Source organism: Martes martes, assembly GCF_963455335.1.
Source record: "Martes martes genome assembly, chromosome: 1".
Lineage (NCBI taxonomy): Eukaryota > Metazoa > Chordata > Mammalia > Carnivora > Mustelidae > Martes > Martes martes.
Window position 1 is genome coordinate 10,373,510 of NC_137888.1, and position 20,115 is coordinate 10,393,624.

The 20,115-nt window shown below is 48.8% G+C and overlaps 1 protein-coding gene across 2 annotated transcripts in view; it reads left to right on the forward strand.

Annotated features, from left to right (window-relative positions):
* RCAN1 (regulator of calcineurin 1) overlaps positions 1-8,260 on the forward strand; it is a 95,109-nt gene extending 86,849 nt beyond the window's left edge. Inside the window, exons 2-4 of one of the 2 annotated variants that reach the window (XM_080821064.1) lie at positions 106-279; positions 2,902-3,061; positions 6,468-8,260. In XM_080821064.1, coding sequence (XP_080677190.1) covers positions 106-279; positions 2,902-3,061; positions 6,468-6,640 — 507 coding nt within the window. In that variant the 3' untranslated portion in view covers positions 6,641-8,260. The remainder of the gene's footprint in view (positions 1-105; positions 280-2,901; positions 3,062-6,467) is intronic. The other variant, XM_080821065.1, reaches the window with a different exon arrangement.
* Positions 8,261-20,115: the final 11,855 nt, after the last annotated feature.

Here is a 20,115-nt window from a genome sequence, read left to right on the forward strand (position 1 = left end):
TCGCCATGATTCCAGTCCACTTCCTCAAGAAGAAATGGAACCGAGTCGTCAAGACTCCTGCGCAGGTGTGTTCTGACGCCTCTTATCTTTGTTGTGGCTTTTCAGGCCAAGTTCGAATCCCTCTTTAGGACGTACGACAAGGATATCACCTTCCAGTATTTTAAGAGCTTCAAACGAGTCCGAATAAACTTCAGCAACCCCTTATCGGCTGCCGACGCCAGGCTCCAGCTGCATAAGACCGAATTTCTCGGAAAGGAAATGAAATTATATTTTGCCCAGGTGAGTTAAATCTGTTGATACGCATGCTTCCCTCTCTCCCCCTTTTTAAAAGTAGCTCACACACTGAGTATGCCCTACCTTGGTTTTTTAATGTCTATACATCTGTACTGCAGTATGGAAATTACAAAGTATATCCTATTTCATACCTTCCTGCATGCATCATTATTCATGATCATTTTACTGCCCCATGAAAATGTGTTTAAAAAGATCATTATATGGAATATCACTCAGCCATTGGGGTGAATATTACTCATTCTTCGGGAAGGATGAATACTTACCATTTACATCGACGAGAATGGAACTGGAGGGTATTATGCTGAGTGAAATCAGTGAATCGGAAAAAGACAATTACATGGTTTCACTCCTTAAGAAATAACGCAGAGGATCCTAGGGGAAGGGAGGGAAAGCAGATGGGAAGTCATCAGAGAGGGAGACAAACCCTGTGAGACTCTGAACTCTAGGAAACAGACTGAGGGTTGCTGGAGGGGAGGAGGGGGGAGGGATGAGGTAACTGGGGGATGGGCATCAAGGAGGGCACGTGATGGGATGAGCACCGGGTGTTCTACGCAACTGATGAATTACTGAACTCTACCTCTGAAACTAATGATAAACTAATGATTGGCTAATTGGATTTAAATTGAAAAGAAAGACCATTATAAGCGGCACATAATAATTGTGCCATATAGATATTTCAAATATGTTTAACCAGCCTTTACTCTCAGACGTTTATCTTGTTTTCCAGTTTTTCACTATCGTAGATGATGATGCCATGAACATTCTTGCATGTTTATTTTGTCATTTGAATGACAGAAGCAGTACAGGTTAACTGAAACAATCCAAGTATAACACCCAAGTCCCTAAAGTTAAATAGATACATTTCTCCACTCTCCTTCCAGAGCCTTCCCCCAGTGTAACCGCCTTTGAAAATCTGGCGTGAATCCTTACACACTCTCTCCTTCACATATACAAAGACACAAACACAAGGTAGTTCATTTTCTTGCACAAAACCATGGAGTTACTATCATCGCCTTCTCTTTTACTTAGCAAGATATGATGGATGCCCTTCCCTGTCAATATATACTGTATGTGCCGATTTAAAACTCTACGAATTCATTTGGAGAAAGGCAAAGTTCATACTCTAAATTGTCAGTGCCTTGCCTATCTTAAGAAAATATCAGCATGTATTTGAAAGCACGTGATCTCAGAAGTGGCCCCTGACCTTGGTTTGAGGGACACTGGGAGTACATCTCCTGCTCCGGGGTTAGGGCTAATGACGTGTTCCAGACGGAGAGCAGACCTGAGTGGGTCCCCACTCCGTTCATTTTCTCAGCAGCACCGAGCTCCACGTGATGGAGAGCCAGCAGTTTGCAAATGCAGGACTGGCTTGAAAGGAGAAAAAAAAAAAATGATTTAACCAGACAGGTAGCAAACACTAAGAAATCCTGCTGGTAGCAGGAGTCCCGGCCCCAGGACACTCACAAAGGGCTGTGCCTGTCCCTGGCTCACCATCCTTCCAGCTTTCCCTTGCCCCTAACCCTCAATGACCAGGGACCCATTTTCAAGGCAGCTCATAAACTTCTATATGATGATGTAACAGGGAGCCCACAGATTAGCAGTGGAAGGAGGAGCTTCTTCAATGCTGTTTTCTGGTTAAAGCTGACCCCTGCTGGGGCCCTGAGCCCCAGCCCATATAGGAGGAACAGACCTCCTAGAGAGGCTTCCTGACCTGGGGAGCAAGAGGGGTTGCTGGCCCCTCAAGGGTAAATTAGAGCTGGGATGCCCTGCCCCCTGGTGGCCACCTTTGGGAGTTACGGGTTTTGACCTTGGATCCTTAGTTGTGGGCACACTCCTTTCTGCATTTGATCCAGGTTCCGGATCCTGACTTAGTCCTTCCACAACTTTCTTCTGATAACGGAAGTAAATGCATGCTCATTGTGAAAATTAAAACACAAAGAAAACCCAGACTGATCAGACTTTGATGTAACAACTTTGTGGACGGCCCTCTAACCACTGATAGGACTTTTATGCCCAAACTAGTGTCATGCGTTATTGGTTCATAGTATTATTTTTTTAAAACCCCCTGGATGGTGGATCTTTTTTCCCTTCCTCGTGCATCTGATCTGGAAGCCCAGAGGAAGGGAATTGTGGGGTGCCGCTGGGTGGGCAGGAGTCCTGGGTCCCCATCCCTGCTTTGGCCCCTGAGAAACTCTATCACGGTAAAGCTGTTGTTTCCCCTTTTGGAGCTTCTGTAAGACATCTGTGATATGAGGAGCCGGAAGACGTGGATTCTGAGATCCCTCTGGCCTCAGTGACAGTGTTTTATTTTCTCCATTTCTACTAAAACAGTACCAGTTTTCCATCGGTCTGGGTCAGTGGTAATTAGTTGCCGCCCCTGAGCCTGTGGGTCTCAGTCCTGGGAGGGGTCAGCATAACCCGATCACGTTATCCATATAGACCGTATTACAAGCCGACTTGAACGGCAGGCATTCTGCTGCTCATATGTGGGCTCGTCCTTAGTCCCCTGTCCCCAACTAGCTGTCAGCGAGTGCTGCTTTCACAGGGCTGCATCACAGGGCTGCTTTCCTCCAGAAACACCCACCTGTGTGTTCTCTCTCTCCTCAGACTTTGCACATAGGAAGTTCCCACCTGGCCCCCCCAAATCCGGACAAGCAGTTCCTGATCTCTCCTCCCGCCTCGCCGCCAGTTGGCTGGAAACAAGTAGAAGATGCTACTCCCGTCATAAATTACGATCTGTTATATGCTATCTCCAAGCTGGGGCCAGGTAAGCGGTGCTCTGGGGTGGGGGCAGGGAAAGAGACGGGGAGAAGTTGTCCTTGAGGGCCAAGACCGGGACGCACCCTGCCGTCAGGGAACAGCCAAAACCCCTTTCAACTGTCCGATGGATGCAAGCGGGTTTGGGAACGGCTCCTATTTGCGTTCATCTGTGCCCATAACTCAAGTTGTTGGGAACATGCGTGCCTGCCTCGGGCCTTAGACAGCCATGGGACCAAGGACCGTGATCCCTCGCAGCCGACATCACGCCAGTCTTTCCTGTCACCCACTGAGCACAGTCTGTGTGGGCAGCTCCAGACCCGGGCCCCAGGCCTGTCCCTCCAGGATGACCAACTAGACTTGCAAAGGGAAAACGGACCATCCCACACTTCAGAAACTTTATTTTTAGTCAAGGTGATTTCGCCCATTGATCTGATGCTCACCTGCCCTTTTGAATGTTCTGGAGAACCATAGAGCGTAATGAAGAAAGAGCCCCCGTCCTGCCTGCCCCCACTTGGCCCCACAGTGGGGCGGGGGGGGGGGGGGCTCACACCTGTTCGAATGCAGAGAAAAAGAGGTTCCAGTCCTCTGAGGCAACAAAGATGTGAGCAGTCAGGCAGATAACAGATACCCTGGCCTCAGCCTTCTTCTCCATGCAATGGGTGTTACCGGGTGGAGTTAGGAGCAGTAGATGAGATTGGTGTGGAAAGCACCGCAGAGGTGCCTTGCCCACAGACGGTGCCCAATTCATGATTTCTGGAAACAATAGAATGTTGGTGGTTCCTGTCCTACCTGCTAGGGTTTGGGTGAGGGGCGTGAAGTGGTTTGAGCCCACCCCCCTGCCCTGTCCGTAGAGCAAACGTAATAAATGCTGAGACCATCGGCTCCTCATTTCTCCTTGACCAGAAATCTGATGACGTTCCTTTGGATGGAGGGTTTTATTTCTTGGGCCATCAGCAGTTTCGTGTTGAAAAGATTACATTTCTGAACACACCACTCCAGCGGAAACTCCCTCTGAGGGAGAGAGCAAGAATCACGTTAGCTACTGGTAATGGTGGTGTGAAGGTCAAGATGGCCGCCCCGAGGAAGCCGGCGCTCCTCCTGCAGCTCCCGGCTCAGGTGCGTCCGCAGAGCCGAGGAAGGGAGTCTGAGGGAATGCTAGAGAAGAAATGGGGCCTCCATCTGGAGGAGGTGACAAATGGCTCCAGAGACAAGAAGTGCAGCTGAAGACAATTCTTCCCACTCCAGAACCTTCCACGCCTTTATAGAAGGCTGATGGGAAAAGCCTTTTCAGAAACTAAACAGAATAAAATCCGTTCACCCTTCGTTTACTTAACAGTGAGCTGGAACATTTCCTATTTGGTTGTGCTTTGCAGCCAACAAGACTGCAAAGATTTTGCAAATACGGTCCTACCCCGAAGCTTGCCGGATGGTGGCCAATTAGGGGGTAGATAAGGATCCTGACCAACGAGGTCTTGTGACCTCCACCTTCATTCCTTCCCTGGAAGAGCTGAGACTCGCTCAGTTTTTCAAATGCAATTGTGCTGACATTCCAGATAGAGAAACAGCAACTCCTTTTTTTTTTTTTAAGATGTTATTTATTTATTTGACAGACAGATCACAGTAGGCAGAGAGGCAGGCAGAAAGAGAGAGAGAGAGGGAAGCAGGTTCCCTGCTGAGCAGAGAGCCTGACGCAGGACTCGATCCCAGGACCCTGAGATCATGACCTGAGCCAAAGGCAGAGGCCTTAACCCACTGAGCCACCCAGGCGCCCAACATTTTCTGAGGAAAAGTGTCTTCCGGGTTCGGAGGAGTCCGCAAAGTAGGGTGAGGCAGGAAGGTCTGGAATCCCGGTGGGGGAAAAGCACACAGAACGTGGAGGAAAACCTACCCCTGTACCCCTTGGGGGCGGGGGTGGTGGTGGTGAAGGGAGCTGAAGCAAACCCTCCCCCCACCTGTTGAAATTCTAGCATTCTACTGCACCCAGCTTCCCACCAGTAGTGATCCGTGCTCTGTTTGTAAACATTAGGAAAACCAGGTGACACTTACTAGGCCTGTGACCTGGACATCAGGACCTAAGAACTTGGCTTGCACTTAGGTAATCGGCTCAGTGAGGTCAGGGCTGTTATTATCCCATTTTACAGAGGAGGAGATAGAGGTTCACAGGGATGCGAAGGAATGCACCCACGGGCTCTGGGGACTGAGTGGCAGGGCTCTGAACCCATGTCTGGCCACCACCTCCCTCAGCCCTGAAGAGGCAACCAGAGCAGCCCCATAGATTGTTTCTCAGTTACTTCTAGAAGATTCCTGCATCCCACCCTTGCTGCACCAGAGGGGCCTGAACTGGACTGAACCTGGTCAGACTCAGGCTGACCTGGAAATGCAGGGCGCTCCTGGCTCCCGCGGGTGCAAGTTGTCCTGTGAAAAGGGATGGTGTGGTCAGACATGTTTTGGGAGCACCTGGTTCAAACCAGCCATAATTATGTCCTCGCGGGCGGGGGGGGGGGGGGTCCCCCTTGTGTCTCTTTTCCCCAGGGTGTGCTGCCTCCATGGGAACCTTGAGAGGGAGGCCCATGATGTCCTTTCCTAACATGTTTTATTCATGCACTGTCTTCTAAATGCGTGCTCCTCGAACCACGCTGGGGAGTCATCTGGGAAATTTAGGAGGCCTGGTGAACATGTTAAGTAAAATTAAAAATGTACTCCTTGGGGCACCTGCGTGGCTCAGTCAGTTAGGCATCTGACTCTTGACTTTGGCCCAGGTCCCGATCTCAGAGATTGAGCCCTAGGTTGAGCTCCGATCCAGGCTGTGCATAAAGCCTGCTTGGGATTCTCTCTCTGCCTCTCCCTTTGCACCTCCCCTTCATTTAAATAAATAAACAAATAAAATAAAATAAAATAAGCTCCTTCCATACACCTCGATTCAGTGTTTGAAAGCAGCATAATATATAAAGGTGAGGGCACCTGGGTGGCTCAGTGGGGTAAGCCTCTGCCTTCCGCTCAGGTCATGAGCTCAGGGTCGTGGGATCGAGTCCCACATCAGGCTCTCTGCTCAGCGGGGAGCCTGCTTCCTCCCCTCTCTCTGCCTGCCTCTCTGCCTACTTGTGATCTCTGTCTGTCAAATAACTAAATAAATAAAATCTTTAAATATATATAACGGTGATTATATATATATAACTTATTATATTTATATACAAAATTTCATATTATTTTATATTATATATCTAGATACAATTTTTCTCTGCTAGAGCCACCAGGGAATGCCAGGCCGGAGCACAGCTGCCCACGTCCCTCCACCCCCACCGAGCGTCCGGAGAAGCTTGGCGGTGCAGACGCCTCCGTGCTTTTCCACGTGCTCTTGCTCGGCCCTCCCGGTCCTTGCCCGAGTGACCCCGCATTTTCTCTTCCCGCCCTAGGGGAGAAGTATGAACTGCACGCGGCGACCGACACCACCCCGAGCGTGGTGGTCCACGTCTGCGAGAGCGATCAGGAGAACGAGGACGACGACGAGATGGAACGAATGAAGAGACCCAAACCCAAAATCATCCAGACGCGAAGGCCGGAGTACGCGCCTCTGCATTTGAGCTGAACTGGCAACCGGGGGGCAGAAGTATTCCGAGTCACCCTGGCGGGGAGGAACCTTGTACTGTGCAGGTGGCGGCTCACGACCTGGGAGGAGGCGGCGAGGGTCGGCGGGGCAGGAACTCCAGTTCCGGTCGCTCGGAGGAGCGTCCGGGCTCCGCCTCCTGGTTCCGATGCTGCTCCCGGGCCGGGGTCCCGGCTTCCAGGAACGCCCCGGGCCCATCACTGAGCCTGAGGTCATCGCACAAGGACATTGGGGCCCGTCTCGATGAAAACTGATAACGATAGTGTGTCGTACTCGTTCTCTCTGGTAGGTTGTGTGTTTGTCAAGGGCAGCTTCATCCCCGGGTGTGGGGGGAGAGCCTTGTCTTTCTGGCCGGCCTGCGGGGAGGCTCTCTCTACTGCTGGGAGGAGGCACCCCGAAGCCTCGAAGGGTCTGGTGCAGAAACGTCGTGAAAACGAGAACAAGGCAATGCGGGATTTGTAGTGTTTCATTTTTCTCCCCCCTCATGTTCTAATGTTTGTGCATGTATATTACTGATTTTCAGAACTAACCTTTGTTCGTGTATAGAGTTATGCCATTGTTGTTTTGCATCTTCTGGGAAGGCGGGAAAGCGTTTGGGATATCCGTCACCTTTCCAGATTCATGACTCTCTTTGCAACAGCGCCCACATGGGACATCCCACCTGGGTACATCATCCCCCGTCCTCTCCCACGCCACATCTACCTTGTGCTTTGGCAAAAGAAGTCAATCTGAAATTCCTATGTCAGGTTTCCCTTTATAAAAAATTCAGAGAATAGCAGTTTCACTGCCAACTTTTAGTGGGTGGGAAATTCTAGTTTTGGTCTTTTGGGTCAGACATTGGTTCCATTTCTTTCTTTTACATGGTGGTTTACACACATGAATCATAACCCCCCCCCAAAAAAAACCTTTTGGGGGAGCTCTTGGTTGAGAGAGTTGACTTTTTTTTTACCCCACTAAAACATCAAGGTAAACTTGTAAATAAAGCTGATAACATATATTCATACCTATTGTACACTTGGGTGAAAAATACGGCTGTGGAATAGTAGTGTCAGATATTACCCTACTTGTGACTTGTATGTTGTAGAAAACGCTGTTAAATGTCGGAAAGGACTTGAATTCAAAGCATGCAAAGTGGCTAGTACACGTGTGGTCAAATGGAAGAGACGGCGCAGTGCCTTTCCCCATTAATTCCTGATGGAATCGTTATACTCGGTTAGTCTGTAATTTTTTTTTTTTTTCTAGTTGTAATGTGTATGTCTGGTCAAGAGGTATTCTATTTTGGCCTTACAATACCATAGCAAAATTGGTCGTTTTGAAATACCTAATGCCAAGTAGTAACAGTGCATGCTTTGGAAATTTGGAAGGTGGTTTCCTTGACAAAGCAAATACATTTGATTGTTCCTATCAAGAAATTGACTGAATGTTCTCAAACCCCTGTTTACAGTACTTGCTGAAGGGGGAGGCCGGTGAGGGAGAGACCATCGCATAGCTGTTCACATGTTCCCGGTTAAGTGCTTTTAAACTGGAGAGGCTAACCTCAAAATATTTTTTTTAACTGCAGTCTATAATAAATCAACACAATATACTCTTTACGGACACGTTCATCTTTGTACCTCTTTATTTCTGATGATCAGTCTGTGCGCTCTGAATCCTGCGGTCTCCAAAGGACACGTTGTTTCAACAGTTTCTGTTTAGAAACTCCTAATTCTTTGTCGCGGTTCACGGAGGGGTAACCACACCACCCAGACACCACTTAGCAAAGTGGAGAATAGATAAAACTGAAATCAGGGTCCAAATGTTTGCTTTGTGTAGGGAGATGATACTCTGAGGAAAACCGTACTCACCAGCAAAACCAGCAGCTCCACGAAACAAGGACGTTTTTGACTTGTTAATTTGAAGAGTTGTCTGTCCTGTTAGAAAAGATGTCCGTGCAAGATACTGAATTACAAAGGCCAGTTATGTTCCGAAAGTCTGTCTCTGAGCCTTCTGTTTGGATCTCAAGCAGCCTTTTCCCTGGAGCCCTATGACACGTGGTGGTGAGCTTCCTGCCTCGGCCAGCCCGCAGAAGCCGAAACAAACCAGGGTTTCTTGGCTGATCTCAGGCAAATGACATTAATCTCGATCAAGATTAACATGAGGCATTTTTCTGTGAAAATTCACATGCTCTTCTTTTTTTTCCTCTTATGAAGAGCCTCATCCTGTCACGTCCAGGAGAGTTTCCATATCTTAAGCCCACATACGTTTGAGGTTTAAACATGTTGGGGGAAAAAAACAAAAACAAAAACAAAAAACCACATTGGAAAATCCACTTTTCAAGCCAGTGGGCAAATCTGATCATCGAGCAGATTCACTAATAGAGCACCTCACAAGGGGGATCTGTTCACTAATAGATCACCTAATAAAGATAAATGTCATTTATCATCACGTGAGTAGCGAGGAGCCCACCGGTGAGCACAGTTCGGTTACACAACATGCTGGCCCAGGATCCTTTCTCAGCAATAACCCTGGGAAAAAAATCAAAATGTGGGGTCAGCTCACTCAGATTTCCAGTTAGTCCCCTTGCACACCTGGGAAAATAGAAGCAGATTCAGGAGGTCCCAAGGCCTGGGAAGATGACAAAGCCCAGAGTAGAAATCCCAAGTCGCTGAACATCTTCACTCAGGCACGATGGCTGATGAGTGTCCTGTGGCAGCCTCCGCTGGAATCCTGGAACTAGTCGTGCAAGCACTTGCTGCTTACGAGGCTGGTGGATGCCAAGGGCCCCAAATCACGAACGCGCTCAGGACTCACGTATCTGTTGGTCCAGCCCCGCTCATCAAAGGGCTCCATAAAATGCAAAGCAACAGACACGGAACAGGCGGCGCCGGGCAGAACACATCTCTTGGCCATTGATTGAATGCGCTCCTTAAATAGACTTTGATAGAATACATTTCTGATCCGGTGGCCACCAGCATAGTGCCGGCCAAGCAATGAAACCAGGCACCCTTGATATGGACACAAAACCCAAGTGAAGGGTCATAATCAATGGAGAAGTATTAACATTTCATGCAGCTATTAATATTTGGGTTAAAGAGATTGATTTGCCGTCAGCAAGCATTTAGGGTTTTATACTTCCAGAATGCAGTGTGAATTGGTGCACACGGGAGATGTGGGTTTTCAGAGACCCTCAATGTTCGGTGAAATGCACAGAATTCACTACAGAGTAAACAGGCAGATTTTCTCAAATATCAAATGCAACAGATTCAATACACCGTACGGACATGTTATGGCCCACAATGAATCCGCAGCTGGGGTATGTCGTCCTCTAAACGTATGTCATAGGGTTGCAGAACCCTGTGGAGTATTTGCCTTAGTCTAGTAAGTGCCTATCACGTGACAGTCACCTAACGGTCAACAAGTCAGAGAGCCTACACATAGCCTAAAAGTTATTTAGAAAGAAGTTAGGACATACAGAAGAAATGTATTCTTTCTTCCCTAAATCCTCTGGCCTTCTGATTCTAAAGGCACATAGGGATTTTTTTCTTCGAGGGTGCCGCTACACTTGGCCATCTCTAGTTCCCATTGGAAACACCCACTCTTATGACTCAGCAGGGTTACATGGCAATCACGTAGATGGATTGTATCCCCCCCCCCCATACCTTATTTTCTTCAGCACTGCCTCTCTGCTGCTCATGAAAGGTCATTTTAATCATGGCTATGGTTCTGGAAGGCAGGAGGAAATGATTTGAAAGTGATGGAACTGTGGTGTCTACATTCAACGTTTCTTTTTCAAGATTCTGATTCGGGATTCAATGACCATTCTACAAGGCCGATGAGAGCCAACACACTGCTCTAACCACTACACCCAGCTCTGGCCCTGAGTACCGTCAGAGTGACGGGGGGCCCTCCTGGCTGACATCCAAGCTCTGGTCGCATGGAATTTTCAGGGTTTCTCACTCACTGTATTGTCTCTTTCCTGTGCACCATTACACATGTCCCCTGTGCCTAAACCATTATCCCAGTGCCCCAGCCCGGCCTGGGATAACTCCATAATGCTAGGCACCCCGTGAGAGCAGGCCCACATCCACCATCTGAAACTCTGGCAGCTACCACTGAGCCCCACCCGCAGCAACCGATAAATACTGCTGACGTAATTGACTGACTCACTGATACTTATCCTACAGTTCTGCATCACGGATGCCTCTTCCCCCTGAGAATCATTTCCAGCCACTCCTGCTGAGTATCCCATCGTGTGCCATACTTTCCCTTTAGAATATGCACCGACTTTTCTCGCATAATTGTTAAATTGTTTGTCTTCCTTGTTAGAACCCAAGTCAAGGGGAGGCAGGATGTTGGGAAGCCTGGGCTTCAGAACAGACATTCAGCACAACTTAGATGGATGGGTGGGTGGATGGGTGGGTGGGTGGATGGGTGGGTGGATGATTGGATGGATGGGTGGGTGGATGGGTGGGTGGGTGGATGGTTGGTTGAGTGGGTGGATGGTTGGTTGAGTGGGTGGATGGGTGGGTGGGTGGATGAGTGGATTGGATGAGGATTTCAGACACAGGGGAGTGAGAGGTCACTGAGAAATAGGAAAATAATGAGGCATACTCTCTCCTAGTCAATAGAGCCAACAAAAAGCTCAGTGCTTTAAACCAACAAATTGCCAGACTTCTGGAAAAATAACAAAACAGGGAGAAAAGGAGATATAATCATGTTGGGGTAGGGTAATAGATGAGAAAAGAAGAAAAATTTTGCTTTTACGTTTCTTTTCTCAGAGTGGTCGGCTAAAAGGTGAGTGACCGGGAAGGGCAGGAAAGAACTTTCCAGGTTATGGAAATGCTCTCTGCCTTGAGTGAGCAACGCAGTAGCAGCGGCAAGGGTGCATTTGCCCAGAACTGATCCAACCACACACTTACACTGGGTGCATTTTGTTGTATGTCAAGTGCGCCCCAATAAAGTTGGCTTAATTTTTAAAAATCAGGTTAAAGGAGAAAAAATGTTCAAATCTTGTTCAATGGACAACAGTTGGCAGAAGGCCTCCATTCTCCGCATCTCTAGTAAAAATATTTTCCAAGTGTATAATGTCTTAAAAACCTTCCTAAAACAATATTAAACAACAAGGCAAAGCAGCATCCCAAATTAGAGTGTGAACATTCTAATTAACTTAGTAAAACTCGGTGTGTCCATGGCAATTTTTCAGTTTGAGAAATCTGCAAAGGTCCTATTTACTTCCTTAAAGTTTGATGCACGGGACTAATGTTTTCATATGCTCAGAATGAACAGATCGCTGATTCAAGAATAGTGTACATCCACATGGGATCAGAGGTCAATGGCATTGACTTCAGTGTGTCTTTAATGTCAACCCACACTCTCATGAGACCTCGGGCAGCAGCGACATATCCAACTAGGAAAGGCATTTGCAGTAATGCGTTTGGAATGAATGTACTATTGGGGAAAAAAAAAAAAGAAAAACCCCACTTTTCTGCTAGGTCAGTTTTATTTTTGAAGCTTCCAAAACACTTTTCTTGCAAATCATGCAAAATGTGCAACATTCTTTTTCTCTTGGAAATAAAAATATTTTAAGCACCACGAATGTTGGAGAAATCATTTTTTTTTTTTAATAGGAGACATTCACAGAGGAACTTTTTTTTTTTTTTTAAGATTTTATTTATTTGACAGAGAGAGACACAGCGAGAGAGGGAACACAAGCCCGGGGGCAGCAGAGGGAGAGGGAGAAGCAGGCTTTCCACCGAGCAGGGATCCAATGTGGGTCTCAATCCCAGGACCCTGAGATCATGACCTGAGCCAAAGGCAGATGTTTAACGACTGAGCCAGCCAGGCGCCCCTGGAGAAATCATTTTTAAAAGCCACACTGGATCATCAATAACCATTACAAATAATGGGTTATACCACATAAGCATCTTTATGCCATCCAAATTCTAGTATTTTTCATGTGGTAATTGTAAGCTCAGTTGCCAAATATCCTCTTTTAATTGAGTTAAATTCAATATTTTTATACAGTAAAAACATTTCCAGTTTTTGGTCTTTGTAACAAGTCTTTTGAGAAAAAACAAAAAATTCACTATATAGAGGTACTAATGGGTGAACAAGGAGAATTTTCTTAAAACCCACTCATATTGTAGGGCACCTGGGTGGCTCCATGGGTTAAGCATCCGCCTCTTGATTTTGACTCAGGTCATGATGTCAGGGTCGTGAGGACGAGTCCCGCCTCGGGCTCCGTGCTCAGTGGGGAGTCAGCTTGAGATTCTCTCTCTCTCTGCCCCTCTTCCCCATTCCTCTCACACCTGCTCTTTCTCTCAAATAAATAAATGAATTTAAAAACAAACAAAAACCACACTCCCATCAAATAATCACAAATGGGGGACATCACATAGATTAGATCGCATATGGCACGATCTACCTTGTTTTTATAAACATGCCTCACATCCTCAAACGCCTCAATGGGAAATGCTACCAAGGAAGCAGATGCGATCGGGGAAACGTGCTCACAGCCTTCACCCCTACCTGGGTTTGCTACAGGCAGCTTTGCTGGAACTGGGAACGAAGGAAGCTGATTTCCTAGGAAGCTCGAGGGACCATTTAACCTTCAGGAAGATAGGAGATCACCTGGGAAGAGAAAGTCAGAGTAGACAGAGCTGCCTGCCCATCTCCGAAGCTGTTCCTAAGCCAGACTTCATTTTATCCTGGGCTTGTTGGATTGGTGTGTTCCTTTTCACCCATTCAGGCAAAAGGCCCCAAATCCAAACTCCTTTTTTGTTTGTTTAAATATCTTTATTTCTACACAAAACCCTTAGGCCTGGGTCCCTCCTCCAGGGTTCCTTGCCCCCAGGACTGGTGACAGCATTCACCCAGCTCAACCCAGAAACCCTGAGGTCACCCCGACTGTCTGCTTTCTCGCTCCCCATGTTCAATGAGATTCTCCTGGGGCATCTGGGCAGGCCCTACACGCAGTCACAAGGGTCCTTATAAGAAGAAAGCTAGAGAGATTTGACAGCAGAAAAGACAGAGATGCTATCTACACTCCTGGCTTTGAAGATGGAGGGAGGGGCCCAGAGCTCAGGGAGGCAAAGAACACAGCTCGTGAAGCTAGAACAGGCAAGGAAAAGGAGTCTCCCCTCGAGCCTCTGGAGGGAGGGCAGCTTTGCGGGTACCTTGACTTCAGCCCTGTGAAATTCATCCTCCTCTGGCCTCTGGAACTGAAAGAGAATAAATATGTATTAAACTCCCAAGTGTGCTGTGATCTGTTACAGCAGCAGCAGGAAGCTAATGCTCCCTTCAATCTAGAGTGGAATTTAAAATCCTTACTGGGTGTCGAGGCTCCCTCTGTCCTGCCCTTTGTCCTTCAGCACCGACCCACCCGCTCATGTACACATGCTTTCCCTGACTCGGCCCTGTCCAGCAACACCAGTGTGCCAAACACACTCTCTAGGACTCAAGTTTGCCAAAGGTAATGATTTCTGTGCCATTCCCAGGAAAATACTGACAGGGGTGTGGGTGCTAATTCCAGGCCTTTGCCTGGGGCCCCGAATCCTGGAAACAATGGAATTTCTTCACGGGGAAGAAATTACACCATAGATGGATGATACCAGCCACCCAGAACATGAGATAACCCCCTATTGCCCCAGACTGGTTATGCCACATGGGCTAGACAGTATGCGGGCCACTGAGCCAGCTTTGGAAATCATGAATTAAAAAAAAAAAAAAAAAAATTTTCAGAGTAACTTCTGGAAAACAACTTTCTACCCCAGGGAGCAAGGTATTTGAACCTTGCCTGGGATACTCTCCTGGGATGCTCTGACAACAGGTGTTCTCAGGGAAGCAGAAGCCTGTGACCAACGGAGGGCCGGCCCTAAATGATGTGGGAAACAGAGGCAGAGGAAAATTATGAAATTTCCTTATTACCTACAGCCCACTGACAAGTGCCTGAAACAGGCACAGTATCATTCCTCTAGGGACTCAACTGCCTTGGTGTTGATAGTTCGTGAAGGGCAAAAGGCAATCCTAGCCCCACCTTTACCCCACCCCCCCAGGATCCTTTAAGTCGACTTTATCATATAAAAATTCCTTTAGAAATTCCCTGTATCTCTAAACCCCCAAGATACGTGTTGGCGATCATCCCCCAAGCACTTGGCCCACCGATATACATCTGAAGGATCTCATGACTCATGTTTTATTAGACGGTCATAAATGACCTTTTTCCCAACAATAGCCCCCTCAAGGTCCTGGAAACCTTGCTTCCAAAATTTCTTAGAGACTTGTGCTATCCCTAAGTCCCTCCCAACTTGAAATTATATAATGGGCCACTCTTCATGACTCCCGTGTGCCTCTTTCTGCCCACAGGTCCTCTCTCCCCGTGCTTTAATAAAACCACCTTTTTGCACCAAGGCTTCGAACCCTGTTGGCTCTTTCTGACAATCCCACCCCCAATGCGCTGTCTTGGGGATTGCAGCAAAGAACCCAAGTCGCTGGGAGCAAGGGTTTGGGTGGGTGGGGTGGAGAGGTATACAAGGCCATAGGGATAGATTCCTGGCAGAGGTGCAGACTGGGAGAGAGGAGGCCTCAGGCATAAGCATGGCCAGTCCCCTCCCAGTGCCAGGTCCTGACAACGGGAAGAACCTCTGGGGATCTAGGAAGCTAAGCTCTGATGGGGATGGGGAAGTGGCTGAGCGTCCTTCCGTGCCTGCAGACCAGTCAGGCCAGCAGCGCCCCCTGCTGCCCGAATTGAGCTGCAGCCACTTAGTACTGGGCAGGGAAATAAGCAGGAGGAGGGGAAGGCTGGACAGGGAGGTGGAGAGAGGTGACCTAGGCAGGCCCGCAGAGCTGAGTGGAGAACGTAAGGGCGCTCAGCAGCTGGGTGTCCCTGCCCCAAAGAAACAGTTCCCACATCCCCAGTCACCAGCGAGACCCCAAGGCTGTGTCCCAGGGTTGGAAAGGATGGATTAGTGAGAATTTCTGAAGGTGTGTTTGGAATGAGAGGTGGTGGCAGGCAGGATGGTCAAGATGACCCCTAGATTCCCAGCCCTGCTCCCGGTGAACAGGACCTGTGGCTATGATGGGATATCACCTCCATGGTTATATTGTTTTAAGTGGCAGAAGGGATTTTGCAGATAGAACTCAGTGCCCTACTCCCGGACTTAGAGTTAATCAAAAGGAAATTTATCCTGGGTGGGCCTAACCTAATCAGGGGAGCCCTTAAAGTGGACAAGAAGCTGCAGCAAGGCTCTCCTGCTGGCAGGAAGGGGTGAGCTGCCAGGTTATGATGGGGGGGTGACGGCATGTGACAAGGACCTGTGGCAGCCTCTCAAAGCTGGGAGCTGTCCCTGACCAGCAGCCAGTAAGAAAAAGTGGAGAATTGTCCCAAAACTGCAAGGAAATGAATTCTGCTAACGACTGAATGGGTTTGGAAGAGGACCCTGAGCTCAGGTAAGACCCCAGGTCTGCCAAACCATCTTGATTTCAAGGTGATCTCACCTGGGGAGAGACCCTGAGCAGAGGACCCAGCTAACCCATACCAGGACTTGTGACCTACAGAAACTGTGAGGTGATAAATGTATATGTTTTAAACTTCTATGTCATTAGTAATTAGTTCTGCAGCAATAGAGGTGCAAGTAAGTGCCGCCTCAGAAGGGTCATGTGACCTCTTCATCAGGTCGTTGCTCATGACCATAAAGCCAGCCCCAGGCCAGCCCCTCAAGGGCTGGTTGTGTGTCCTGGGAGCCATCAACCCCAAATGAACCTGAGCCATCCTCAAGCCATTCCTGTACTACATGCCACAGGCCATGTCCACCTAAGCACTGATCTCTTGCCCCCTTTTTAAGTGAATACATTTAAAATATTTTAGAAGGGGCGCCTGGGTGGCTCAGTGGGTTAAAGCCTCTGCCTTTGGCTCAGGTCATGATCCCAGGGTCCTGGGATCGAACCCCGCATCAGGCTCTCCACTCCGTGGAGAGCCTGCTTTCTCCTCTCTCTCTGCCTGCCTCTCTGCCTACTTGTGATCTCTGTCTGTCAAATAAATAAATAAAATCTTTAAAAAAAATAAAAAATAAAATATTTTAGAAATATCTTTCTTACACAGTTTTGCAAAAAGGTATAGCCATGAATTTGGGTGGGTTTTATTTTTATTTTTATCGAAAGGGTATGATACTCTTGGTATAAAGCGTTTTTGTAAGATACACAAAATTTAAGTTACTATGATTTAAGAAATCAGGCTTCCCACGATTATTTGAGCTACTGTACCGATGACTCCACACACCGGAGGTTGCGATATTGCAACGTTGCAATCAGTGCTCATTCAGAAGTTATTGATTGACCATCCAGACGTGCAGGCGCTGAAGAGGGGTTGAGAAGGACAAACATGGCGCCAGACTCACAGAGCTTAGTCAGAGGAACTAGACTGCAAAATATAAATGAATAATTTCAGGACAGCCATGCTGTGAAAAAAGAGGAACAAGACCCATTGGTTTTGTGTTGCCGCTGGTTAACCAGTTACCACAAACTTAGTGCCTCGAAACAATGCAGATTGATTCTCACAGTTGTGGACGTCAGAGTCTTTAAAATCAAGGTGTCCATCTTCCTTCCAGAGACTCTGCGGAGAACCTGTCTTCCTTGCGCACTTCTGCCTCCAGAGGCTGCCTGCGTTCCCCAGCTCCCCTTCCCAGAAGCACTCCAGCCCTGGCTTCTGTCATCTCCGTTCATCACCTCCTCCTCACCCCAGAGGTGAGGGAGGGATTCCTGGCCCAGGGTTACGGGGACGGTGAACATGCCACACCCGACATGGGCCAGTGAGGTCAACAGCCTGTTTTGTTGTTTTTTTTAAAAAATTTTATTTATTTATTTAATAGGCAGAGATCACAAGCAGGCAGAGAGGCAGGCGGGGGGGGGGGAAGCAGGCTCCCTGCTGAGCAGAGAGAGCCTGATGTGGGGCTCGATCCCACGACCCTGGGACCATGACCTGAGCCGAAGGCAGAGGCAGAGAGCCACCCAGGCGCCCCCCCAACAGCCTGTTTTTAGTTTCACATACTGACAGCCAGAAGGAGGGGGGAACTGCGAGCCACGCAGGGCCACCCGGAGTCAGGCTCGGGAACAGTGTGACCAGGCAGGGCTGCGAGAGGGGCAGGCTTGGTAGTACCAAGAGGGTGAGGTGCCCCGGTTCCCTGGGGAGGGTGTGACGGGCTTGTCTGAATCATTCCACGAGCTGGGAGGGAACCGGAGCCCACTACTCAGGGGGTCAGCAGGCGCTGAGCTCCTGTGTGACAAGAAGGGGTGTTTGGCTGGGGGACCTTCTCCACAGGAGCAGAGCGGGGGAGGGGAAGCTGCCGTTCACAGCCCTCTGATTCCTCCAGACATCAAGGCAGCATGTAATATTGAGTCTTACTTTACATCTTGCGCATATTATCGTATTTTCTACGACCACAGGAAGTGGACGAAACAGAACTTCAGCCCCTATTGGTCTGACTTAGGGCTGTTGCTCTAACCGCCACACCCGACGGAGTGTTCCACGCCACGGGGTGTGACAGCCAGTGTGCGAAGACGGGCCCCGGGAGCCACATCTGCCCCGCGGATGTCCTGGAGACGTGTCCTCCCACACAGTGAGTCCGGGTTGACTCGATTTAACCAATAGAGCATGGTCAAAGGGCCACCGTACTTGTTCTGGGGCCTAAGAAGGCCTGGCAGCTTCTGCTTCTGTCACCTTGGCACCCAGCTGCGGTGGAAGGAGTCTAACTACTTCCGGCTGAGAGAGGCCACAGGGAGAGGCGCCCACGCATGAGACGCCTCCACAGAGGGAAAGGCCCCAGGAAGGAGCACAAAGTCATTGGCCATGTAAGCAAAGGAACCACTGTGGAATGTTCTAGCAAAACAGAGCCCCCAGAGCCTGCAGCCCCAGCCCACCTCACAGAGCAGAGAAACTGGCCGCTGAAGCCGGGTCGATCCACAGCCATACGGTGAGAGAGTACAACTGTGGTTGTTGAAAGCCACCGCCGTGGGGTGATTTGTTACTCCAACAGATAATTAAAACTCCGATTTAAATCTTTTCTTACTGGGGCACTTGGGTGGCTCAGTCAGTTGAGCATCTGCCTTCAGCTCAGGTTGTGGTCCCAGGGTCCGGGGATCGAGCCCCGCATCGGGCTCCCTGCTCAGTGGGGAGTCTGCTTCTCCCTTTCCCGCTCTCCCTGCTTGTGCTCTCTTTGTCTCTCTCTCTCAAACGAATGAATAAAGTCTTTAAAAAAGAAAATGACCCAACTCTCTCTATGTGTGAGAAGAACACTTGGGTGAATATACTTACTGATTAATTAAGAGGGATGAAGAAAGACCTCTAGTTGTATCGCATTTTTTATCATTTCTAGTTCCTTCCATGGATTTTTTTTTTTATAAAGTTATCTAATGGCTGCCTTCTCACTCTTTGCCAATGTATATGCTTTAAAAAACATATTCTGGGGGCACCTGGGTGGCTCAGTGGGTTAAAGCCCTCTGCCTTCGGCTCAGGTCATGATCCCAGGGTCCTGGGATCGAGCCCCACATCAGGCTCTCTGCTCAGCAGGGAGCCTGCTTCCCCCTCTCTCTCTGCCTACCTCTCTGCCTACTTGTGATCTCAGTCTGTCAAATAAATAAATAAAATCTTAAAAAAAAAAAAACATATTCTGTCACAACACTTGGTCATTCTGAGGGCTTTCCAAAGAGTTCCTTCACAGGTGTTCTTCCAGAAACACTTGAGAGCACGAGTTACACAGACCAGCTAACTCTGACGTGAGGTCATGACTTGGGCTGTTTGTATGACTCCAAAGAAAGATGGTGTGTACCTCCAGGTAGTGGTGTCATTAGCACAGCCCCTGTTCTCACCGATACTCTAAAAGCCAGAGTGGGTGTCTTGCCAATTTTGCAGACGCATGCCTAGGCAGCTGAGTCACCGGCGGCCCTCCCGCCTGTCACGGGGCTCGTGATGTGGTGGAGTTTTGAGGAAGGCGCTGCGTTAGGGGGATATGGCCTGCTCAAAGCTTCCTCATCGCTGCTCACTTAGATCTTCTCTGGGGCAAGGCAGGTCCTGGGATACTCCACCCCTGGACCCTCCCTTAATCCCCAAGAAAGCTATTCAAGCCTGACACGCTGACGTGTGTTTGTTTCTGTCGCCGTTAGAGACGAGCTTCTCTGCCATCAGAGGGACGTCTTGAAACACTCCTGGGGGCCCAGACCCTTGTTCTCCGCAACACTGCCGCCCAGCCCACTCCCAGGGGCTCCACAACTGGGCATCCTCCGTATTTCCACGTTTCAGTGCTGGGGAGCCCTGCTCCTGGTGACCCAAGGGGGAGCCAGTGGGAGGTGTCCTGTCCTTGTCCCCCCTTCACTCACTCAGGCCTTCCTCAGGTCTCCCTTCATTATGGGCAAAGCCTCCCCACCCACTCTCACACTAACGCCAGACCAAGCTTTCCAACCCATGTGTCTGATCTTCATACTTCCCC